Genomic DNA, 26,055 nt, shown 5'->3' with positions numbered 1-26,055 from the left:
TATGACAGTGACTTGCTCCTGTGACAGAGCAGATCACTTGCTGCTCCCTGAGAGAATTATCCCTGGCTGGTGGTGTTTGGAGGTTGGCTCTGGCCAGGCAGTTGGTTTCCCTGCATTTATATCTTTCTACATTGTAGACAAATAACACTTTTCTATGAAGATATATCTAAAGGGAGAAACATTAGAGCTATTAAAACCAGCCCTTTCTTTAAGTCAAGTCTTTGATAGCTTTTGGTGGAGGAATAATGGATTAGATTACATCAAAAGAATGTGGATCTTGTTGCTTGCCAATAGATGATGAATTTATTGACTTCAGTTTGGGGTTGGAAAATGAAATTACTTACACTTACAGTGAAATCTGACATCTAAACACTATGTCTTAAGGCATCCCAGCTTGCTTGCATCATTTTCTGACTTGTGAGTAATATTAAATGCACTAAAATATTTAACAAGTGTAAAAATCTTTAAAGTACGTCTCGAATTCCTAAAGCAGTATTGATGGGAAGTCATTTGCTCAGACGAGACTTGCTTTAGGTTTTGTTTTAGGTGTTGTTTGAGGTTTTTTTCTCTCGGAGTGTGTCTTATACCTAAAGCCTTGGTCATAATAGGGAAAGGGAATGATAGCTGAAAAATTACCAAGAATCTCTGCAGCTCAGACAACCATTTTCCCTTTGCAGAGGCAGATTACACTGAGGCCACAGAGGATTTTTCTCTCTTGTAGTTTTTCTTTAACTGCTTTATTTGTTATTTTTATTACACTGTCCTCACAAAACCAATTAGTAAAGGACCATGTCATAAAACACTGTGTGTTGGGTGGGTAATAAAATGAGCACTGCTGCTGCGTCCCCAGGAATTGGGTTAGACCTTGCATGCTTGCAGTGGGGAATAATGTGTTTTCTAAACTTTATTCATTCACTTGGAATGATGCCTGTTGTGTTGGTGACTCTGTCTTTTGGTGGAGTCTAATGATTTCTGTGTCTTTTGGTGGAGTTTCAAGTGTGGTAGCTCAGTTGGAAATCTATAAGGAAGTATTGTTCAGGTGTAGAGGAATGGGTATTTGAAGAATTAGGTTCTGGAGATGCAGCCCTGATGTAACTGAACTGTAGGAGAGCAAGCTTCTGCTCCTGAAGAGAGCACGTTGGTGGGATCCTGCAGGAGGCAGTTCTGAGGGATAAGCTTGGGAAAGGTGAGGTCCTTAAGGACAACCTCTTCCCAGTGCAAGAACAGTCCGTTCCAGTATTCAGGAAATCAGTAGATATATGGAGAGGCTGGTCTGGTTAACCATGATAGAGCCTCAGTGTAAAAATGGGGCCAAGCAGGAGATGGAAGCAGAGGGAGACCACAACATTGGTGGATTTGTGGATGAGGGGAGAGCAGTAAATGTCATCTACCTCTGCCTCATCAAGGTATTTAACAGTGGCTCTGGATGTTGCAGTTTGGACATACCTGGATGACAAATCGTGTTAAAAACAAATCTGTTTGGGTGGTCAGGGTGTGTCTAATGGTCATACTTTACCTGGAGGCTGGTATCATGTGGTGGTCTGAAGGAGTTTGTCCTGTGTAGCAGCTCTATAAATGTCCTGGAGGAGGAGGAGGAAGATGGAGCACATCCTCTTCAGTGCAGATGACCACAAATTAGGGAGGTTAAGCCAGTATGTTTGAGGGCAGGGCTGCTCTCCAGAGGGACCTAGGCTGGCTGGAGGAATGAGCCAACAGGAACCTCATCAAGGACCATTCAAGGCCAGGTTGGACACAGGGGCTTGGAGCAAGCTGCTCTAGTGGAAGGTGTTCCCGCCTGTGGCAGGGGTTGGAACTGGATGATCTTAAGATCCTTTCCAACCTAAACCATTCTATGACTCTGTTGTATAATACAGTAGCACACAGAGGAAGAGTTATTCCTGCATCCATGATGCTGCAGGGCTCACTCCTGCTCTCCTGTGGCTTGCTGTAGTACCACTTAGTTCTCACTGAGTTACTTGGAGTTAACTTCTATTTTCAGTGATGTGTCTTGATATTCTTTGGGTTAAAGGTTCACTATTGATTGAAGTACCTTATTATCAAAAGGTGAAACATCTTATTACTCACAGTCTGCTAAAGATGCCAAACTTTCAGTGCTGTCACTGCAACAGCAAATCTTTAGTTGAGCCTGACATTCATGTCACCAGCTTGCAGGAGTATAGGGAAGGTGGAATTATTCATAGGAGATGAATCAAGTATTGCATAAATTAAAGTTCTCACTGTCTGTGTGACATGCAAGTGTTCTGTGAGGGCTTTCAGGTGGCTGGGTATGCCATTGTAAAATGGTGCTGAAATTAGAAGGGGAAACTGGCAAATAATGCAATTTATCTGTTTTTGCTTTTAGTTCATAGAAATGTGGAGTTCAGGGCTGTGGAAGAGCTCAGTTCACTCTGCATCCTTGAAGTACAGTAGTAACCTCATTGAGAAGGTGGGCTGTGATTAAGAGGGTTGGGCAGACAGAAGGAGAATATTAAAATAGGCAAAAAGCCCTAAATTAATGGTTTAAAGACTTGGATTAACAATGGAAGAGATATGTAATTGTATGAGAACATCTAGAACCTTACGAACTTGCATCATGCTTGTGAACAGAACTTCAAGGTGCGAGTGCAAGCCTGGATGTGCCTGAGGTGCTCTCTCACTATATTCCCAGCCTTTGTCCAATTCAGTAGTGTTTGAATTCTTCTCTGAAGTCTTGTCTTCAAGATGTCATTGAGACACTACCTTTGGGCTCCTGCTTTTAGTTGTGTTCCAAGTGCTGAGATGTTCTTGCAACAGCAGCCCTTTAACAAATGTCTAAAGGTAGAGCAAGAGCGAATGCCAGAAGGTGTTGGAACTTCTCATGCAGATGTCATGTGTTTACAGCTGTAGTTTGATGTTACAGCTAACCTTGTGGCTGGCTGATCATGTCTGTTCCTATAGTAACTTAGTGTCCAGCAGTGTAGAATCACAGGAAGGTCTGGGTTGGAAGGGACCTTAAAGATCATCCAGCTCTAACCCCCTGCCACGGGCAGGGACACCTTCCACTAGAGCAGCTTGCTCCAAGCCCCTGTGTCCAACCTGGCCTTGAACACTGCCAGGGATGGGGCAGCCACAGCTTCTCTGGGCACCCTGTGCCAGCGCCTCAGCACCCTCACAGGGAAGAGCTTCTGCCTAAGAGCTCATCTCAGTCTCCCCTCTGGCAGGTTAAAGCCATTCCCCTTGCCCTGTCCCTACAGGCCCTTGTCCAAAGCCCCTCTCCAGCTTTCCTGCAGCCCCTTTAGGCACTGGAGCTGCTCTAAGGTCTCCCCTTCAGGAGCCTTCTCTTCTCCAGGTGACCAGACTAATCCATAGACTAGAATTAAAATGTTTTTCCCCTAATACTGAAATGATATTTTATGCTGTTCAAGGAAGGATTAACTTTTCTTTCATCTAAACAAAAAACTGCAGGTAAATTAGTGATAAGAGCTAAATAACAGCCAGCCCCTGAAATTCTCCTATCTAGGTACAGTAGTGAGCTGCATGAAATACACCCACCTAAATGTGCTCCAAGAAATCACATTTATGTTCATGTTAACCTGGAGTTTGACATGATCTAGATGTGGTTCAGGTTTGATCATGCAGTTGGAAGGGTGGGTTAGAAGAGGTCTCTCTGTCCCTTTTTTTCTCCCTCTTTCTTGGTAATGAAATGATGATGCTCAACTTTGTATAAAGAAAGTGGCCCATGTGTGGGAGGCATCTGAGGCCAGAATTGCAGTAATTGATTCCCACCCCCCTCTCTCCTTCTGCTCCTGCTTTATTTACTGTTACTCAGTGTTTTAAAGGGAACTAAAGCAACAAATAAAGGTTTGCAAAGGCTCTGCAAATAGAGCTTGTGGGATTAAGTTGTATTTTGTTTGGTTCCCCCCCCCCGTGAGTATAAGGCAGAAAACTGCTTTCTCCAATAAATATTGTTATATATATTGTCATGTGTTAGGGGGACATTTGATTGATTTCAGGGTTCTCATTTTACAACTGATAGAGAAATTGTGATATTCCAAATGAAATCTATAGAAGCAGCACTCTGTATCAGGTCCTGTTATACTCAATGCGTAAGTGATTACATCTCGGACTGAGGTAGAGCCACTGTAATGACAGCTTCTTTAATAGTCTTTTTCTTCTACCAATTGTTCTCTCTGAGTGGCTTTTTGCAGAGAGTCAGGATTTCTCTTTCAATGGGCATTCATTTAGAAGTGTCATTTTTGGTTCTAGATGTTCTTAGAAACAGGTAATTCTTATGTACTGCACACTGTGTGCTTTTGGGTCTCCAGTGGGTTTGGTGAAATGAAATTTCATGCTATTCTGCTTAAGGCTGCATGTGCTCTATTAAGGGTTTACTGAGTGCAGATGTTAGCTCTAAAAATCTTTAGGAGTAGTTGTGTGGTACACATATAAAGCAGTTTTTGTTGTAGCTACTGTAACAAGCATATCCGAAGTGTTTGCTTAGAAATGGCTTGTGAGTTAGAAGTTAAAACAACCTGCTTTTGGATGTGGAAGCACAAGATGTGTGCATGCTAAAACATCCTCTTCCAGTAGCTGGCAGAAAATCATGTTGAAAACAACTGTTGAGGCTGGTATGTGGTTCTTCAATGAAGTTCTAGTGTGGCAGTAAGAGAGGTAGGGGAACTGTCTCTAAAAACAGAAAAGGAAGTGAAGCTGGGGAAAAGAGATTGTGCATACATTGTCCACAACATGGTACGAAGATGCAAAGATGCTGAAATGGGACCTTGTGAAATCAAAACCCAGTGCAGTAAGGGATTTATAGAATCATAGAATTCAAAGTTGGAAGGGACCTCAAGGATCACCTGATAAAATCTTTTGAGGTAAAGCATGACCTAGACTAGATGTCCCCTATCCAGCTAAATCTTAACATGTTGTGTCCAGTGTTGGGGAACCCACCACTTCCCTGGGGAGATTATTCCAATGGGCTGAATTTGAGAATGCAGCTAGAGTTTATCCAGTGTCTGAGGAGAGACTCCTAAAAAGACAGTGTGCTGGAGTTTGTTTTCTGAGTTTTGGTGTTCTTTCCTTTTAAATCTAGTCTTAAATAAAATTTGCCCTGGCAATGTGCTGCTTTTTTTTCCTTTTATTTTTCAGTTACACTGTCCATTAGAAATAAGAATTTGGCAGAAGATGATGACACACTGAGAACATTGGGGCTGTTCAGCCTAGAGAAGAGAAGCTGCGTGGAGACCTTAGAGCAGCTTCCAGTGTCTGAAGGGGGCTCCAAGGATGCTGGAGAGAGACTCTTCATCAGGGACTGGAGTGATAGGACAAGGGGTGATGGGTTCAAACTGAAACAGGGGAAGTTCAGGTTAGATAAAAGGCAGAAGCTCTTCCCTGTGAGGGTGCTGAGGCGCTGGCACAGGGTGCCCAGAGAAGCTGTGGCTGCCCCATCCCTGGCAGTGTTCAAGGCCAGGTTGGACACAGGGGCTTGGAGCAAGCTGCTCTAGTGGAAGGTGTTGTGCCCATGGCAGGGGATGTGAACTGGATGATCTTAAGGTCTTTTCCAACCCAGTCCATTCTGTGATTCTATGATGCCTGTTTGAGATACATTTGTTGTGGTCTTTGTTAGAAATCTCTCATGTACATTCCTACAGGAATCGTGGTTCACATGTGCTCAGGTCCTTGGTTTCTATTGAGCGTGAAATGTGCTGAAGATTGCCACCAGAAAGCATTGAGCTATGTAATAGTTCCTCTTGCAATTGCAGCCTTTGACTTCTTTTGTCTGTGCTGTGTCTGGGCACCAGGATAAACCCCAGTTATTCCTCCTTTGTCCTTCAGAGACCTTCCTGGGATTAGAGGTCAAAAAGACCAGATAGCTGCCAAGATAAAAGCGTTTGTAATTTAAAGGACTCAGAAGTCATTCGGTGTGGCTTGAATGCTTTTGCTATCTTAAAGAACAACATCAGAAGTATTGATAATTCTAATGAAGTAAACCCAATGACTAAATCTGAACTGTTTGCTTTCACCACTGTTAGTCTTGATAGCAAGGGAATTGTCTTTCTGCTATACAGCACCCTGTCTGCTTTTATAGTGAATATATTCTTAGCCAAATCCTCTCTCCACTGACATGAAGTAGAAGGGGGGCTTAAATGCATTTATTTTCTTTGTGTTATTTAAGAATACCACTTGTTAGATATGATGTTCCTTCAACATGACAAGCAGCCCTCCAAGTAATAAACCCTCCTGCTTTTAATAGTAAATGCTGCTTTTCTTTCCATCACAATTTATTTACCAGGTAGAGAATCTTCAGTGTGATATTAAAGCATACTTTAAATGTCTGATTTATCACATTAAGATGAAAAGAAAAGCTTTGTTTCTTTTTTTTGTTTCATCTCCAGGCTGCAGTAAAGTGTTACTAAAGCTCTTCATCACTTGTCAGATGAGGCAGGTTAAGTATATTGTATAGTGCTGCTTCTTGAAAGCTTTGTAGTAGTTGTTTTTTAGTTAAACAGGAGGTAACCACTTAAAAGAGTCTTTTCCTCTGCCTCAGGGGATCAGAATGCAGTTTCAGCTGCTTTTATCAGTAGCTGAATTCAGCAGCAATTTACTCCTCACACTGGTTTGTATGTGTATTGAATTCCTTGATTTCCAACAACCTCACCTTGAGACTGTTTACTGAAGTTTTGGGGAACACCAGACTGAAAGTGGCAGTTCTTGGATACTACAGCCTGGTTTTGGAAGTCTAAGTTTAAACAAGAGAAAGGACATTATTTCTTCCCTTTGCTTTTGTTTGTTGTGTACCACCAACAATGCTTCATGGAGCCAGTTTATCCGATTATCATTTTTAGCTTCATTAACTCTGCTTAATTTAATCTCATGTTAAGCATCCGAAAAATAAGCATTTAATCTAAGTCAGTCATTGAGGCTGGGGTGAGATATGGGGTTTCATCCTGTGAAAGGCTTCTATTTCTCTTTAATCTCCGGAGCTTTATACAGAAAGAGGTGAGTTGAGTGGTTCATAGAATCCCAAACTGATTTGGGTTGAAAAGAATCTTAAAGCTCACCCAGCTCCAACCCCTGCCACGGGCAGGGACACCTTCCACTAGAGCAGCTTGCTCCAAGCCCCTGTGTCCAACCTGGCCTTGAACACTGCCAGGGATGGGGCAGCCACAGCTTCTCTGGGCACCCTGTGCCATCACCTCAGCACCCTCACAGGGAAGAGCTTCTGCCTAAGAGCTCAGCTCAGTCTCCCCTCAGTCTGTTTAAAGCCATTCCCCCTTGTCCTGTTCATCCAAGGTGCTTGAAGTTTTGATTTTTCCTCTTTATTTTTTGGTGAGGAGGAGGCAGTTTATCCTGAGAGAAAGGACTCAATTATTCTTGATGTTAGTAAGTGATATTTCTTAACAGGGTGATGTGGAGTACTATGTGATTTAGGGAGAAAGAGTATTATCTGCAGAAATTGGTATAAAGAATTAATAAAGGTAGTGATTATATAGAAGAGTGGCTTCAATGCTAAGCAGCATTCGAAGGAAACTGGTATTTTGAGAAGCAGCACTGGATATCACATCACTCTGTCAACCAGGTTTTGGCTAAGGAATGGTCTCCTGTATCTGTGTCAGTGAAAAGACTGCGGAACCCACTGGCTCCTTTTGGTCTGCTCTGTCATTTGCAAGAGAGGAGAGAATGCTTTACTCAAAGATAAAGCAAACCTCGTACTTCTGAATTAACTGGAACCATCTTTGCTGGCAGTCAGATTACTTTTCCTCCTCAGGTTTTTCATCCCTGACCTCTTGCCCTTCGAACAGTCCTGTTTTTCCCTGTACTTATTAAATTCTTGACTTTATTCGCTGGTATTGGAGATGCTACTGCTTCTTGTGTGTGCTGCTTGGTGTCTAGTCAAGGAAGTTTATTCTTAGACTGGAATTGGATTAAGTCTTGGCTACTTGTTTCATCCTTCTGTAGTCTCTTGTTTTACTGCGAACAACATATAACACTAAAAAGCTATCAGGGGTGGATACAGTAGGAGTATTACACGGATTTGGAGACCAGTCATGGGAAAAAGCTGTGGCTTTTAGCAGCTCTCATTACCTGTTATTAAAAATGTAGGTGTTAGATTCTGGTGGTTGTTGAAATTTTAAACATTTTGGCAGTTGTCCCTTATGTAATTTCTGATTTGTGAAAATAGTCATAAACATGAGCTTCATCTTGTGCAGTTTTCAGTTGATATTACAAGCAGTAATGAAGTGCTAAATATTGGGCTGCAAATACTGAAGTTGCCACATTTTGAAGTTGAACAAAATTTTAGTTGTTTGCTGATAAAGCCACTTTTGTTGGAGCTGGAGGAAGATATGTTACATTGCCTTGCAAGTCCCCTTTACTTTCTTCAATGAAATTGTCTTTGCTCTGGAGGCGTGAAAGTCCCCTTAGGTTCATAGAATCATAGAATAGTCAGGGTTGGAAGGACCCATAAGATCATCGAGTTCCAACCCCTGTGCTACAGGCGGGGACACCTCCCACTAGACCATGTCACCCAAGGCTCTGTCCTGCCTGGCCTTGAACACCACCAGGGATGAAGCATTCACAACTTCCTTGAGTAACTCATTCTAGCACCTCAGCACCCTCACAGTAAAGAACTTCTTCTTTATATCCAATCTAAACTTCCCCTGTTTAAGTTTGAACCCATCACCCCTTGTCCTGTCACTGCAGTCCCTAATGAAGAGTCCCTCCCCAGCATCCCTATAGGCCCCCTTCAGATACTGGAAGGCTGCTCTGAGGTTTCCACGCAGCCTTCTCTTCTCGAGGCTGAACAGCCCCAACTTTCTCAACCAGTCTCCATCTGGGAGGTGCTCCAGTCCCTGATCATCCTCGTGGCCTCCTCTGGACTTGTTCCAACAGTTCCATGTCCTTTTTATGTTGAGGACACCAGAGCTGCACACAATGCTCCAGGTGAGGTCTCACGAGAGCAGAGCAGAGGGGCAGGATCACCTCCTTCGACCTGCTGGTCACGCTCCTTTTGATGCAGCCCAGGATACGGTTGCTTTCTGGGCTGCGAGCGCACACTGAAGCCGGCTCATGTTCATTTTCTCATCAACCAACACCCCCAAGTCCTTCTCCTTGGGCTGCTCTGAATCTCTTCTCTGCCCAACCTGTAGCTGTGCCTGGGATTGCTCTGACCCAGCTGTAGGACCTTGCACTTGGCATGGTTAAACCTCATGAGGTTGGCATCAGCCCACCTCACAAGCGTGTCGAGGTCCCTCTGGATGGCATTCCTTCCCTCCAGCGTATCAACCGAACCACACAGCTCGGTGTCATCGGCAGACTTGCTGAGGGCGCACTCAATCCCACTGTCCGTGTCAGCGACAAAGATGTTGAACAGATGCCCCCTTTGTGGTGCATGTATTTGAAATGTGCACGTTGGCTACTTCTAATCTGACTTGTGTTCTACCATGAATCAGCCAGGTTGGAAAAGCCCTTTAAGATCATCCAGTCCAACCTTAACCCAGCACTGCCAAGGCCACCACTAACACATGGCACTGAGGCCTCGTCTCCACGCTGTGTGAACCCTTGCAGGGACGGTGACTGCAGCCCTGCCCTGGGCAGCCTGTTCCAATCCCTGAGCACCCTCTGGGGAAGGAATTGTTCCTCAGCTCCATCTAAACCTGCCCTGGTGCAGCTTGAGGCCGTTTCCTCTTGTCCCATCCCTTGTTCCCTGGGAGCAGAGCCCAGCCCCTCCTGGATCCATCCTCCTGTCAGGCAGTTGTGGAGAGGGTTAAGGTCCCCCCAGGCCTGTTCTTCTTCAGACTAATAACTTTACATGTATGTTGCTTTGTTACTAATGCTTGGCTTCCAGAAGGTTCTCTAGAGTAAACATGCTGCTGTATGTGATGTAGGAAACTGGAAACATTATCCTCAAGTCATAAGAAAGTACTTGATGATTCTTCTGCACTTCCCTAAGTCAGTGTGTCTCATTTGCAGCACCTTGTTAACAAACCCTGTGTAAATGCTTTTCCGTGTATCCTCCTCCACTCGGCAGTCATGAGACTGAGTGTGCTGTAGTTTGCATCTGAGCTGAATAAACTAATTCAGGAATTACTGTTTTCTCTGCGCTGTTACAAAACATCCATATATCAGCCTGTTGTTAGGATTTGAATATCCAGGAGATTAGGTTTGAATGCACCACAACAGCTGTTAAAGATCCACTTGTTTGTCACTGCTGGCTTTTTTGTACCTAGTTGGAGGTGAAGTGATTGCCGTCAGACTCTGTGCAGTTGCAGTGCCCATGTCATTGATAAATAAAATGACTTGATCTGGAGGTGGTTACACTTATTTTTTGCTGAATATTCAGCTTCTACTGGAAAATTTTTGCTCCGTTTAAAATTTAGTGCTAAGTTTTTGGGTTGCTTTAAATGGACAATGTAGAAATGTGGTATTTTACTTTATCTTTCCATGCAACTCCAACCGCTGTGAAGTGTGGTTAATGGGGTCAGCAGATGTATTGATGTGTGTTATCTCTGGGTGAAACACTTTTGTCTTTCCTTTCATTAACCTTTACCTGTCAAAACACGCATCCCCTGCTTGTTTTTTCACAGTATTGTTGCATTATGGCCTCTTATATAATTTGTTTTTCTCTTCCCTCTTTCCCCAAATAACTTTACAAGTTCTAAACAAACTTTCTCCAAATTAAAGGCACATTTCTCCAGGATAATTCATTTACTTGTTTTCTGCTAACTTGCAAATGGGTTGGTGACAGTGATACAGTTACAGCCCTCCCTGACCATTTATCACAGGTTATCTTCATCCTATTGAACTGGTTTGTGAGGTGAAAGTAACTACTGGCATACCCCGCAATGCACTTTGCAATGTACTTTACAGGGACAGTAAGACTGTTGTTGCACTCATAGAAACCTCCCCAAAAGGATGTGTTCAGATTGGATATGGAAGGCTCCTTCCTGGATCTGCTTCAAGCCCTGTCCAACCTGGCTTAAGCCATCAATGAAGCTGTGGGATTTGGGAGAGCTTGTGTCAATGAGAAGGGAGGAGATGCTTTGGGGTAATACCTGCAGATAGGCCAGACTAGGTTTTGGCAGGCCCTGGCGTTAGTGGTTGTGCTGCTGTTCCTTGGCATGCTTTGTTGGCATGTAGTGCAGTCATTTGCACTGTATCAGAAAGCAACATTATTCTTCATGTTGTTACCTATTCCTGTTAGCTTATCCCATCCAGTCACTCATTAGAAGTATTCTTAAGGTAATAAGACCTGTTCCTTATGCTTTGTAGTACATATATGTAAAAGCATGCCCCCCCCCCCCCCCGAAACAGTTGGCATGTGGAGCTTTGACATTAAAATTCAATGCTTAGAGCTAGCTCCTCTGAGCCTGTATTACCTCCAGTGGGAAGGTATGTGGAATACCCTCCCCAGATGGGATTTCTGATTCAGAGTGATGAGCATCTTTAGGAATCTTCTTATTCCTGTCCAAAGCAGTTGCAATCCAGAGCTGTAATTGGGTAAAATGGACTTTTCAGGGCCACTGATAGTGTGCAATCTCAGCAGGAGAATCCTCTTTAAAGATAATGGTGGTGGATGAACTGAACATCAGAATTGGCTATTTATGTAGCCTTGTTAGTAGGGAGAGTCCCATTTGGGAGTGCAGGCCTGTGCAATAGCAGTAATTCTTAGCAATTAGTAGTGACTTCTAAATGTAAAACTAAAGAGCTGTTTTAGTTGGTAAACCTTTTACCCAGCTATTATGTGTTGAGTTTATAAACCCTTTTACCTTGCTATTATGTGTGGAAATATGTGATTACTGCACTGTCCTCTCTAGTGGTGGATGTTAATTGAAATGCATGTGGAGAAAGAGAATTCAGGGTTTATTTTGCTCAAGCAAATAAGAGATTCCAGGAAATCTCCCCATCCTGTCAGGTAAAACAGCTTTACAGTAAGCTTATGAACTGTAAAGATGAGGAATGGGGCAACTTCAACTGTCCTGAAAGAACATTGCACATTTAATCCTGTTGATAGCAGAATTTAAATCCTTCCCATCATTGCTTACAATGTATTTATTTTAAATATTGAGTTGCAGGATCCTGATGCTTTTATTCACTGTATTCAGCAAGAAAAGCCTTAGTGTGCGTATGGTAGGAATTCCTAGCACAGACAGCTGGAGTAGCAAGTCTCTGCACTGTTGTAGTCAGTCTGAGGGTATTGTAAAGGTATGTGATAGTTCTGCTTCATTATTACTGTTTATTTAGTTATTTAAATGGAACAGGAGGCCAGAATGACTTGTGGCCAAATACCTGCTGAAGTAACTTATTTCATAGCATAGAACCCCAGGCTGGGAAGGACCTTACCTGCTGTAATCTCTAGAGGCAAAGCATGTTCTAGACTAGATGTCCTAATACCCTGTCCTAGATGGATCTTAACAGTGTCCAATGCTGGGAAATCCCTAGGGAGATGATTCCAGTGGCTGATTGTTCTCATCAAGCTGTGGCTGCCCCATCCCTGGCAGTGTTCAAGGCCAGGTTGGACACAGGGGCTTGGAGCAAGCTGCTCTAGTGGAAGCAGCAGGTCGAAGGAGGTGATCCTGCCCCTTTACTCTGCCCTTGTGAGACCTCACCTGGAGCACTGTGTGCAGTTCTGGTGTCCTCAACATAAAAAGGACATGGAACTGTTGGAACAAGTCTAGAGGAAGCCACGGGGATGATCAGGGAACTGGAGCACCTCCTGTATGAAGACAGGCTGAGGAAGTTGGGGCTGTTCAGCCTGGAGAAGAGAAGCTGCGTGGAGACCTCAGAGCAGCTTCCAGTGTCTGAAGGGGGCCTATAGGGATGCTGGGGAGGGACTCTTCATCAGGGACTGTAGTGACAGCACAAGGGGTAATGGGTTAAAACTGAAACAGGGGAAGTTTAGATTGGATCTAAGGAGGAAATTCTTTCCTGTTAGGGTGGTGAGGCACTGGAATGGGTTGCCCAGGGAGGTTGTGAATGCTCCATCCCTGGCAGTGTTCAAGACCAGGTTGCATGAGGCCTTGGGTGAGATGCTTTAGTGTGAGGTGTCCCTGCCCACGGCAGGGGGGTTGGAACTGGATGATCTTAAGGTCCTTTCCAACCCAAACTGTTCTATGATTCTGTGATTCTAAGGTGTCCCTGCCATGGCAGGGAATTGGAACTGGAGGAGCTTTAAGGTCCCTTCCAACCCAAACCATTCCATGATTCTGTGATATTCTATGAGGATCTGTAGCAGAAGAGCTCATATTTATTTCTTGTTAAGCCACCAGTGACTGGAATTGCTAGCTGTGCAGGCTCTTGGGTGCAGCAGGGTGGCCTTCTCTGGCATTGAGCTTTGCTCCTATGTCCTTTTTATTTCCTACCACTTTATTCTGTGCTCCATTTCTCCTTTGTATCTTGGTTAACAAGATCTAATTTTAAGTTTTAGCCTCAGGATTTTCTACTTATTAATTTCCTTTCTGTGGCTTGTGTACATCCATTTCTTCACTTGATATTTCTGCTTGCTTATCAGAATGTAACCTTGGCCAGGCTGGGGAGTAATGAAATGAGTTATTTTTGTTAAATACAGCTGGTAAGCACAGGCAGATAGAACCCAATTCAAAGAATCCCAGGGGAAGACCTTGTAATCCTGCTTTCCCTTCATTTTTTTCCAGCCCCCTCATAAGTTTGTTGTTGGGATTTACTGCTAAAGCTACAGCAGTAACAGGATACCGAAAAAAGAAGGTTCCAAATAGAACGTGAACTAACTTTGCTTTGTTATTTCGAGCTCCTGCACCATCTTGTGACTAATTTAAATGAGTATAAATTGATTAATCCCCACATTTACATTGTAAAATAGAGAACGTAATGTATGCAAGTGCCTTTGGAAACTAAAATATGAAATATTGGTATATTATGCAGATTTAATGGCATTGTTTTCATATTTCATTATCCTTTGAGCTGCTTCAAGTACTGCTGCGTATGACCAGTAGTGAACAGTTCATAGAGATTTGTCCTTGGAGGTGTGTTTTGTGTTTGCACTGACTCCATGGTGGCAGGAAGTGCCTCTAAGTGTGAATTTCAATGCGAGAGTTGCTATGTGTGATGGTAGTTGAATTTTTATGAGTCTGAAATTAGAGTTTATTCTTCTGAAAATAATAATTATATTTGAAGAACCTACGCAGTTTAAATGGTGACCCTGCCTTGATCTGTGGCTCATAATAAATATGGTAAATGAAGACTTTTCTCTCAGCTTGTCTTTATAGAACTGGGCTTGTTCAGCCTGGAGAAGAGAAGGCTCTAGGGAGGCCTTAGAGCAGCTCCCAGTGGCTAAAGGGGCTGCAAGAAACCTGGAGAGGGGCTTTGGACAAGGGCCTGCAGGGCCAGGCCAAGGGGAATGGCTTTAACCTGCCAGAGGGGAGACTGAGATGAGCTCTTAGGCAGAAGCTCTTCCCTGTGAGGGTGCTGAGGCGCTGGCACAGGGTGCCCAGAGAAGCTGTGGCTGCCCCATCCCTGGCAGTGTTCAAGGCCAGGTTGGACACAGGGGCTTGGAGCAAGCTGCTCTAGTGGAAGGTGTCCCTGCCTGTGGCAGGGGGTTGGAACTGAATGAACGTTAAGGTCCCTTCCAACTCAAACCATTACATGATATGTGTAATAAAGTCACTCATGACAGTGACTGTTCTGGCACATGTAGACACTTGTTGCTGATAGTTCAGTTGTACATACACCAGTGAACTTCCTTTGAGTTTCCAGGGGGTTCCTCTGCTCTTGAGAGAGGCAGGGAAAGAAACAGGTACTTTGGTCTATAAAATCCAGGAATAAGTTAATTGCTTTATCTTTATTGTGGTGGGATGAAGGCATGGTTTGTTATTTTTTCCATTGAGTGCAAAGGCTAATTTGGACTTTTCTGAGGGTTGAAGACCAGATACAACAGTTTGAAAATCATTACGTTCTATTTTACTCTTGTATGCCAGGAATACTGATGTACAGTCGCAGCACTTCCTTGTTTCCTTTTCTGTGCTGCTACCTGCAAATCAGGCTCTTTGAAAAATAAGAATGAAGGAAGGAAGAGTATATTTAATGGTGTCATTGATGCACCACCTCATTTCAGCACACTAAATACATTTGCTGTGGTTTTAATCCACATTGAAATCAGTTTGATTTCAGAACTGGAAGTCTTCTGTTTTCTTTTGTGTGCAGGGAATATTTATATGGCTTTCTTAAAAGCTTGTGTTTTAGGTGTCCAGGATAAGAGTTCCTTGCCACTGTTACTGGTACCCAAAGCTAACTGAAGTCCTTGATTCTCCCAGTGAATTTTGTGCTCCTAAAAGTGACCTGATTGACAGCTCTGAGCTGGAGCTTTGAGTCCACACAGGTAGCATGGGTAGATGCAGATGGACTCTCTTGCATTGATTTACCAGGGCATGTTAACCTACACCACAAGCAACCTATTTCAGGGGCGAAAGAAGTTTTGTTGCCATGGTCAGCTACTTGAGATAACTTAGAGACAACATTTTCTTGTTGTTTAATGGAATAAGAAAAAAAGTATATACTTATTTTCCTGGTCTAGAGGGAATTATTGTATGGTACTATTTAGTTGGCTACTTTCTAAATGAAGATTAATGAATTTGATATTTTGTCTCTTCTCTGCTGTTCAACTTAAATGACCACTGATGCTGATGGGTTTTGTGTGATATATGGCCCAAACTGGAGTGGTTATTAACTAGAATGAGTAAACTGAGGGTATTTGTATGTTATGCATTTTAAATTGCAGTGTGGGTGGTCAGAGCGTGTTAACTGTGGAAAGACCCAGAATGTGTTCATGAGCGCATGGCTTGATGCTGTGGAGGTACCAGGTTGCTGACACATGCTTCCTGATTCAATATTTATGACTGTTAATGTGCAGTTTGGAATTTCCTTGGGACATCTTCATTAACTTTAACGTCTCCAAAGCTGCAGTTGCCCTGCTGGCTTCTGAGGCAGATGATGGGTTTGGAGACAGCCCGAAGGTACGTTGTCCCAAGTGAGCTGGTTAATGTTCATACTTAATGTGCAAAGGGACAGGAGAGATGCTTGGTTGTATCAGATCGATGGTTTGAATGCGCTGATGCTCTGTTGTCAATACCAGATGCTACAGAGGTGAATGCAAGGAATTCTGCATTAAATAATTAGGAAGTAGTTTTTCCAGCAAGAAGGAAATGTTCATCTTCAGTTCTGGGTCCCTCATTACAAGAGAGACATTGAGGTGGTGGAGCGGGGCCAGAGAAGGGCAGTGGAGCTGGTGCAGGGCCTGGAGCACAAGTGTGATGGGGAAGGGCTGAGGGACCTGGGGGGTTCAGTGTGGAGAAGAGAAGGCTCAGGGGGGACCTGATGGCTCCCTACAACTGCCTAAAGGAGGATGGAGCCAGGAGGGGCTGGGCTCTGCTCCCAAGGAACAAGGGATGGGACAAGAGGAAACGGCCTCAAGCTGCACCAGGGCAGGTTTAGATGGAGCTGAGGAACAATTCCTGCCCCAGAGGGTGCTCAGGCATTGGAACAGGCTGCCCAGGGCAGGGCTGCAGTCACCGTCCCTGCAAGTGTTCACACAGCGTGGAGACGAGGCCTCAGTGCCATGGGGCAGTGGTGGCCTTGGCAGTGCTGGGAATGGTTGGACTGGATGAGCTTAAAGGGCTTTTCCAACCCTGTTGATTGTGTGTTTCTGGCATTACCTAGTACATAGCTTGAAACTGTGCTAAGTAATGTAGGCTGTTGGTGATCTTTTGTGTTCTATCCCACATGCTCTTGATCTTGCTGTTCTTGACTTCAGGGAAGGTTTTGTCACTAGATTGTCCCCTGTGTGTGTCAAATACTGGAAAAAAAAAAAGAGTGTTAAAAGCTGCACTCTCAGCTTGGTTGTGAGCTTCCGTAAGTGTGTGATGCAAAATTGAGTGGAAGCCCAAGGCTGCCTATATTATGTTTTGTTCTGTACCTTCTCTCCTGTGTTGAGCCATTTCAGGGTTTCTTTCCAGTATTCCTGTGTGGTTTATAGAATCATTGAATAGTTAGGGTTGGAAAGGACCTTAAGATCATCTAGTTCCAACCCCCTGCCATGGGCAGGGACACCTCACACTAAACCATCTCACCCAAGGCTTCATCTAGCCTGATTGTGAACACTGCCAGGGACTTTCCTTCATGTTTCCCAAAGGGAGAGTTGTGTGGTAGTGGACATTCACCAGTTGCCTTCTGATAACTTCTAAGTTTATGCATCTGTCTCAGCCAAACCTAAGGGAGGGCTGAAAGACTCAAGGCCCTGACGTTTCTAGAGGTTTGGATAAAACAAAGGGAGGTAGAAAAGAGGTAGTAAGATTAAAGCCTTTATGGACACAAGGTCTAAAGCTGCCTGGGCTCTTCTGCTGAAGGCTTATCACCCTGCACATAGAATTATAGAATGGTGTGGGTTGGAAAGGGCCTCAAGATCCTCCAGTTCCCAACCACTGCCATGGGCAGGAGTGCCTCACTGCAGACCGTGTTGCCCAGGGCTCTGTCCAGCCTGGCCTTGAGCACTGCCAGGGATGGAGCATTTATCACTTCTTTGGGCAGGCTGTTCTGGCAAAGCAACTGCAGCCTGTGCTGTGCATTGCCAAGCCAGGAGGCAGGAGAGATGAAGTTTGGACACTGGAGAGGTGCTCAGGGAAGACGTAGGGATAAGAGAGATACGCTTGACTTAAAGTGAGTGGTCAGAGAAACATGCAATGGGGATCTGTGAGGAGCCAGCTGAGCTTAGTGCTTCTAATGCAGAAACCCAGACTGACACCTCTCCCTTTTCTCTGTGCTTTGTTTTAAAGACTACATTTTTCTTTCCCATTTGCTTTAAAAGAAAGAAGATGTTAACATAAGCTATGGGACAAAACAGTTTGGAGAACTTTTCAAAGTGATCATTGTGTTAAGTCATAAGTTTTGGTGGAAATGAAAAAGATCCCAGGAAAGCTTATCCTTGGCTTTGTGTGGAAAGCCTGATAAAACACTGTGCTTGAAGTGTGGAGGTGCATCATTTTATATCGATTTTCATATTCTTTCTCTCTCACTCTTTATGTATTTTATACTTAATGTTGGACCTTCTCTTTTCCTTTCTCCTTTCTTCCTTCTCATGCCAGGCTGGCCATTAAACAAACGTTCTTTGTGCAGTGCTCAGGACTTACATGTGATTATGGTTGATTTAAAAACCAAGTAGTGTGTAAGATAAAATCACAGTCCGCTTTCCAGTACGTGTGGCTATTCATTTGTCAGCACTGAATTTGTATACCATTGTGCTGCTCAGCTTGTCTGGCCTTATTTTCTCCCTTTTTGAGTCTTCCAGTCTTGATTAAAATGATTTTAGACTATTCATGTGCAAAGTTTAGTCTCAGTTTAGCTATCCCATTTCTAATGCTTTCTGTCCTCTGTTTTGTCTCCGCCTGTTTTTAATCCACGATAGGAATTTACCACTCGTTTTAGAACTACCCTTTCCTAACAGCCTGTACTCAGTGGCAATGAAAGAGATAAACCAAATTGCAAATGTATCTTCTTCGTTTTTTCTCTTGTTGATGCATTCAGGCACTTAGTTGAAGACTGTGCAGTTGGTTTTGTGCGTCTCATCCCTGTGTTAGTCCTCTGGGTTGCATCCAAGCCGTGTACTTGGTTGTCATCGTACAATCCCAGACTGGTTTGTGTTGCTAGGGACCTTAAAGCTCATCCAGTCCCAACCCCCTGCCAGGGGCAGGGACACCTTCCACTAGAGCAGCTTGCTCCAAGCCCCTGTGTCCAACCTGGCCTTGAACACTGCCAGGGATGGGGCAGCCACAGCTTCTCTGGGCACCCTGTGCCAGCGCCTCAGCACCCTCACAGGGAAGAGCTTCTGCCTAAGAGCTCATCTCAATCTCCCCTCTGCCAGGTTAAAGCCATTCCCCTTGGTCTGTCCCTACAGGTCCTTGTCCAAAGCCCCTCTCCAGGTTTCTTACAGTCCCCATGACCTTCCTTATGATGTGTTTATTTGAAAGCAGAAGTAGCCAGTGCAGGCTCACAGCACTGCAGAGATCCTTGGGTCAAGGAGTGATCTTCTGAAACTTGAGAGGCTGATGGACCTAGAGCTGTTAGTCTTGGAAGTACCCTTCCAGCAGGAAGACAAACAAGAGGCATCCACTGAACCAAGGGTGCTTTTAACCTGTAAGGGGAAGCTTTTTCACCACCAGGTCCATCAGTTGACACACATTGCCTGGAGGGCTTTTGCTGCATCTATCCGCGGAGGTGTTTTTTGTGACAATAAAGTTTTCTCTCTTTAAGGAGGATGTTTGAGTGGCCTGGAGGCCTTATCTGTGGATGCTGGTGTGGCCTCTGAGAAGCTGCTCTTTGAAAGATGTCCTGTTCACTGGACATTTTCAATAGCAAAGCTGGATGAAAAGGAAAAGGAGAAATGGTTTAGTCTCCTTTTTCCCTTTTTGTAAATGAATTTGCTGACCATTTAGCAAAGTAATTTCTAAAAGATGCTTGACTGTATCTTAACTGAAGTGTCTCTTCATTAACAGCTTAATGCACCTGCCCTTTTGAGAAGAGTTAGTGAAGGTGCCTGCTAATACATGCAGTTTCCATTAATGATTTTTGAGTATGTGATACTAATGGGCAGGTTCCAGCTCTGCAGGTTAGAGGCTGCTTGATGAACTTGTCCATGTTGTATTCCTGATTCCTCAGAGTAACCTTTTTGAGGCTGCAGGTGTCTCCTTTACCTAACAAGTGTTGATAAAGCTTTGGGTGCCACCTTCTTGCTGTAATCTTAGTGTCATGCTGAATGTTTCTATACAGCAACTGTTTTAGAGTGGGAGGAAGAAGGACTGGAGCAGCTCTGCTCTGGAGCCAGGCTGAGAGAGCTGGGCTGGTTCAGCCTGGAGAAGAGAAGGCTCCTGAAGGGGAGACCTTAGAGCAGCTCCAGTGCCTAAAGGGGCTGCAGGAAAGCTGGAGAGGGGCTTTGGACAAGGGCCTGTAGGGAGAGGCCAAGGGGAATGGCTTTAACCTGCCCGAGGGGAGACTGAGCTGAGCTCTTAGGCAGAAGTTCTTCCCTGTGAGGGTGCTGAGGCGCTGGCACAGGGTGCCCAGAGAAGCTGTGGCTGCCCCATCCCTGGCAGTGTTCAAGGCCAGGTTGGACCAGGGGCTTGGAGCAAGCTGCTCTAGTGGAAGGTGTCCCTGCCTGTGGCAGGGGTTGGAGCTGGAGGAGCTTTAAGGTACCTTCCAACACAAACCAGTCTGGGATTTTATGAAATGCATCATGAATTTATACTGTAATATTAGATGTCAATGACTATCTTGTAAACTTCTCCAGAGGAGTAGGTGGACAAATAAGAAATGTCAGGTTATTGCATCCCAGAGGCCATCAAAATGGCCAAGTGTCCTTATCTGTTGATCCTCACTGCTTGGTCTCTGAAGATCCAGACAGGAGCTTCATGGGTTTTACCACGTAGTGGTATTCTGTGTCTGCAGTGGTGTTACATGGAACTTTGTCACTCTTCAGCATTCTACAACCTGCTGCTAGGTCTGAGCATGGTAATGAGCCCTCTGCCCCTGCAGCTCGTGGTACTCCACTGCCATTACCCTGAGGAGAATACTGCTCATCAGACACCTATCAGCATCCACCCTTCACATGCTAAGAGGGCAGAGAAGAGCTATTTCTGGCTATAACACTGTGGCATTTTAAGCATAGTTCCTATTATAGATCATCTATCTGGATTGTCTTGTGATTGGAATGCTGGAGCTGCATTCATTTTGGCTCTTGGTGGAACATTAAGAGAGCACTGGGATGCAAGTGTGACCTTCCTAAATGGAATTACTTGAAAAACTTCCTGATGTGTCAGCTCTGGGATGCATTTACTATGAAGCTGACACTGATTTCAGTATCCTCAAGAACTTAAAATACTCAAGTGTGTGGTGGTGGGAATGGCTATCTAATTTTTGGCAACTGCTCTATACTTATGTATGAGTCATGCTTATTCTGGCAGTGTTGCAGCCACTGGGTTCTAATATTGCAGTAGTTTAATGGTCAGCTGCCTGGTTTAATCTATAGTCTGAGCAGAGATTGCCAACAGAGAGAAATCTTACTGCTTTTATTTAAAACCAGTTCCTTTTTCTGATCCTCTTTCTAATAAATGAGCTTTTCTCATTTTAAATGCTGCTTCTTCCCTCGGAACAAACCCCTCCTACTTGTAGAACTGCAATTTTTCACTGAAACATCATAAAGCTCCCATTTGCCAGCTACCCAATGATATCTTACAATACTGCTGGTGAATGATCTATAGCTCTGCTTTTATTCCCTATTAGTATTTGCCTGATCGATGGCTAACCTGATTGATTAAGGTCAAGTGTCTTTATTGGCTGATGCCTGACTCTTCTCATTATGACTCAAAACGTTTTATGGTCTGTTAGGCTTCTTGTACTCATTTTTGCACAGCAGAAAGATGAACTTCGTGATGTCGATGCCGTGAGCAATGCACTTATGCAAGTTTTGGTACTCCAAGGTCCAGTATTAAAAGACATGAAATATTATAGAATCCCAGACTGTTTCGGGTTGGAAGGGACCTTAAGGTTCATCCAGTTCCAACCCCCTGCCACGAGCAGGGACACCTTCCACTAGAGCAGCTTGCTCCAAGCCCCTGTGTCCAACCTGGCCTTGAACACTGCCAGGAATGGGGCAGCCACAGCTTCTCTGGGCACCCTGTGCCAGCGCCTCAGCACCCTCGCAGTAAAGAACTTCTTCCCTACATCTAACCTGAACTTCCCGTTTCGGTTTAAATCCATTACTTCTTGTCCTATCACCACAATCCCTTATTGAGGTATTTGGGTTGAGCTGCAGTAAGAAACACTTGATCTCAGGCTTTCAGATTGTTCTGTGAATAAGCTAACTGTGATATTGAATCAGTTCTTTGCTTTTATGACAGCTTAATCATTTCTGAGTGTACAAATATAGAACCTTAAAACTTCGGCTTGTGATGCTTACTGAGGTATGGGCAGATGAATACTTGCTGTAGTACAGAAACAGGATCCATGTGATAGCCTGTTGTTTTGCTCACCTTTTTTCTGCTCTGATGATACCATTTGAACTGAGTAGCTGATCTTTGGAAACATAGCTCCATGTCTTCTCAAGCAGAGTATCCTCACATAGCCTCAGAGCAGGGAATAATGGGGCAGTGTTAATAGTTAGTAGAGATATTCCCAATAAAATGGGGTTTTGCATTTTCATCTGGTGTTTGTGATCATAATCTGTTGAAGATTCATATTTACCTCTGAATTTTCACATATATTAATGTATTTTTAGCCTGGGATCTCACTTGCTGTTAGCAAGTGATCCCCCACCATTCCCCAAGGCAACTCTTTCTGTCATCTAAGCGTTGGCTGCATCTGCCAGATGGATATCGATTCCTTCTACTTGACTTAAGATGTTTATAACTGAATTACTTGGCCAAGACTCCCATATAGTTGATGAAGCTGCTTCATTCATTCATAAAATTCACTATTTCATAAGTCTACATTAGGATGCAAAGAATTGAACACTGGAATCTATTAACTCTAATGGGAACCTGGGCTAATGATGTTGGATAATATTTGCAGATAAAGCCAGCTCCTGGAGCATAGGTCATTTCATGTCTCCAGTTTTTAAAACCTTGTTGCTGCCTTATGCAAGACAACTGGTTCCAAAAGGGGGCCCTAAAATCTGTCCGTTATGCTTTCTAATCACTAGAACTCTGGAAGACACTTTTTCTTTAGCTGTATTTGTCAAAGAAAAAGGAAATGAATGGTTTATCTGCTGCAATTAGATGGTAGCTTGGTGGTTGGAGCTTTCCACTGAACTCAAACCTGTCCATCTTAGGAGCATCTAAATTCCAGGTGTTCGACTTTCGGGGCAAATACTGTAACTATCAGCTTGGTACAAAAAGGAGGTGATGGCTTTTGCCCCTCAGCCCCAGTATCTCCACAGGTTTCCAACTGGCAACAGTTGTTGAATGCTGTCTCTATGCATGAATACTTTATACCAATGTCATCTCTGGGGGCACTGCTTGTTGTATTGCAATTGCTTCATGTTATAGTGCTTGAAAAAGTGGTTGTCTGGTTTCGAGTTATGTAAGGAAGCGGTTTTGTCACTGATTCTGAAGGCAGATGAGGGTTGTATTGCCCTGAATTCAATATCTATATCACACTCAAGTGATTGGCATTTTAGAGTGAGATTACATGTTTTAGCAGTAGGACCTTGAGGTCAGCCCATGTGAACCTCATGGAGTTAAACAAGGCCAAGTCCAAGGTGCTACACCTGGGTAGGGGAAAACCCCAGCACAAGCAAAGGCTGGGGAAGACTGGACTGAGAGCAGCCTTGAGGAGAAGGATATGGGGATGCTGCGTGAGGAGAAGCTCCCCATGACCCGGCTTCAGTGTGCACTTGAGCCCAGAACCCCCCCATGTGCTGGGCTGCACCCCCAGAGCGTGAGCAGCAGCTCAGGGAGGGGATCCTGCCCCTCTGCTGTGCTCCGGGGAGACCCCCCCTGCAGTCCTGATGCAGCTCTGGGGCAGCAGCACAAGAGGGACGTGGAGCTGTTGGAGCGAGTGCAGAGGAGGCCATGGAGATGCTGCGAGGGCTGGAGCAGCTCTGCTCTGGAGCCAGGCTGAGAGAGCTGGGCTGGGTCAGCCTGGAGAAGAGAAGGCTCCTGAAGGGGAGACCTTAGAGCAGCTCCAGTGCCTAAAGGGGCTGCAGGAAAGCTGGAGAGGGGCTTTGGACAAGGGCCTGTAGGGATATAGGACCTGGGGGAATGATGGAGGTTTATGCCTTTCCAGTGAAGTTGGCATAACTTATGGCTATCAAGCTATTACATGTTCCCGATTGGAAAATGTTATTCTTTCCTACTAGAGGACTATTTTCTTTCTCCTTTCTTTACTTCCTGCTCTGTGTGTGTCAGTTAATATTTGATAGAGAGAAAACATCTTCGAAGTTTTTCTTTGTTGGCTTTTTCTTAGGTTGAAACAACTTTTCACGATGTTTTCTTCTCAGAATCTATGGAAACTTTTATTGCCACAATTTCTATTACAGGGAGTAACTACAAACTACTACTGATCTCTTTGGCTCAGAAATATGCAATTGCTTATGGATGTGGAGATAGTGAATACTGCATGGTATCAGTGTGGTGGTTTGTATGACTGAGCCCTTGAATATCAAAGAGTTGGGAATGGACTTGGTTTGTGTTTCACAACCTTGTTGAATGGACTTTGGTAGCTTTACAGGTGTCTTTCAATTGTGTAGGGTTAGTGGCTCTCATGCTTTCCTACTTCTCTGTTGAAAAGTTTGTTCATACACTTGAAGTTGCTTCTGAGTTCTTAACCAGCCTTTCAACTGGTTCATCTGACATCATCTAAGTGAAGAAAAGATTCTTTCCATGCCTGCTTGTTTAAACCAGATTGGGAGAATTTGAGGCAAAATCTGTTTCTAACAGGGATTATGGATATTTAGGATGCTATAAATACTTTGTTGGGTAAAATATACGTCTAAAAGTACTTGATTCATTGCACAGGAAGATGTTTCTCTTGGTTCCGTATGAATAAACCCCAGAATCTTATGACTTTACTATTTAGGTCTCAGTCGCATCCTCCCCAATTTTACTTTATAAAGGCATATTTCATGAGAAAAATGTATTTATCATATACTGTATGGTTTTTAGTCTCTGAAAGATTCTGCTGAGAGGAAAGTTGTTAAATAAGGGTAGTTTTTAAAGGCAGTCTAGTGTATCTTAAGTTTGAAAGGTGGTTAAACCACAAGAAAGCATTGCAGCTGCTTTAGAAAGAAGAAAATAAACCAGAGCGCTGTATTATGCAGTTTTTTCTGTAATTAGAAATATGTTGTGTTAACATTTCTCTTCATTTTCTTTTAATTGTAGTTATCGATGAACAACTGAAGAAGAGAATAGCTGAAGAACTGGCGTTAGAACGAGCCAGGAGGGATTCTGAAGCTCAAAAGAGAAGGTTGGTTTGTTAATCACAGTCTTGAACACAAATGTGTACTCAATGCTTTTATTACTGTTATTTATTTACTTACTGTAAGCAGTTGAATTCTGTGCCCTAAGATAAAGTGGTAGGTAAGACCTTTGGCTAATACAGCAGGTTTTGATCTTAAATGCATGTTAAAACAACAAATTAACTGAAGTTTCCTTGCAAGAGCTGATACAAAATGTGGCTTTTGACCTCATGAGCCTGACTCTTTTTGCAGTCTCTCAAACTCAATCTTTGATTTTCTTTTGAGTCCAAATGCTCACTTTGTGGTATAGAGATGGAAATAGCTTGAGAGCAATGCAGAGGTGGGTTACCTGTAACCCATCCGTGTGATCAAAAGGTATATCCTAACAGCAATAGAAATGGTAGTTCTTTCTGTGAATTCTAAGTATTTCTGTGAGCTGCAGTATGTTTTGAACTGCTTTGTAGTGCTTTGAAGATAGAAGGTATTGAATTAAAACAGTTTACTAGTAGAAAACTCTTTCAGTATCTTCCTGTATATTGAAACAGGACTTTCTTAAGCGTGTTTTCTCTGAGGTTATGTGAAACACTGGTTAGGGTCATGCAGAATGCAGTGGCAGATGTTGGATGCAGCAGTTCTGAAGCATATTCTGCAATGTCTGCTAAGGTACTGTGGCTTTATTAGCAATGGAAGAAATCCTGTTGGAATTTGGAATTGAGTTGGCCGCGCAATGAACTGACTTGTGAGTTCATTTGTACTTTATTGCACTGGTTTTCCTATATAGATGATTACACACTGAATATAGATATTAACCTCCATATTGTCCTCTGTTCTGAGAATGGGAAGAAGGGTTCATTATGATGGATTAAAGAAATGAGAATGTAATTAGTACTATTTAAATTGTCTGCATATATCTCAATTGTTTCCTACACATCATTATATTCCTGTTTAATTGAGTTAGGTTGATGGAGTCTATAATTAGAGAGGACTATATAAATGTCCCAGAAAAAAAAATCAGGCTTCTTTTTGAGTCAGCAATAAAGGAAATCAATATGTTACAGTGAAATCTGTCCTCTTTTGAACTGGGCTTTAACAGGAAAACTTGG

The 26,055-nt window shown here is 43.6% G+C and overlaps 1 protein-coding gene and 1 long non-coding RNA gene across 3 annotated transcripts in view; one reads left to right on the top strand and one right to left on the bottom strand.

Annotated features, from left to right (window-relative positions):
* CHCHD3 (coiled-coil-helix-coiled-coil-helix domain containing 3) overlaps positions 1-26,055 on the top strand; it is a 161,383-nt gene that overhangs the window by 4,666 nt on the left and 130,662 nt on the right. For both annotated transcript variants that reach the window (XM_062634264.1, XM_062634263.1), the window contains exon 3: positions 24,876-24,960. In XM_062634264.1, coding sequence (XP_062490248.1) covers positions 24,876-24,960 — 85 coding nt within the window. The remainder of the gene's footprint in view (positions 1-24,875; positions 24,961-26,055) is intronic.
* LOC134171747 (uncharacterized) overlaps positions 17,006-26,055 on the bottom strand; it is a 369,803-nt gene continuing 360,753 nt past the window's right edge. Inside the window, exon 3 of the long non-coding RNA XR_009967724.1 lies at positions 17,006-17,061. This is a non-coding gene — a long non-coding RNA (uncharacterized LOC134171747). The remainder of the gene's footprint in view (positions 17,062-26,055) is intronic.

This window comes from Pezoporus occidentalis, unplaced genomic scaffold, assembly GCF_034315485.1.
Source record: "Pezoporus occidentalis ecotype Australia unplaced genomic scaffold, CSIRO_AGI_Poc_V1 ctg42, whole genome shotgun sequence".
Lineage (NCBI taxonomy): Eukaryota > Metazoa > Chordata > Aves > Psittaciformes > Psittacidae > Pezoporus > Pezoporus occidentalis.
This window is presented reverse-complemented; position numbering and strand designations above follow the sequence as displayed.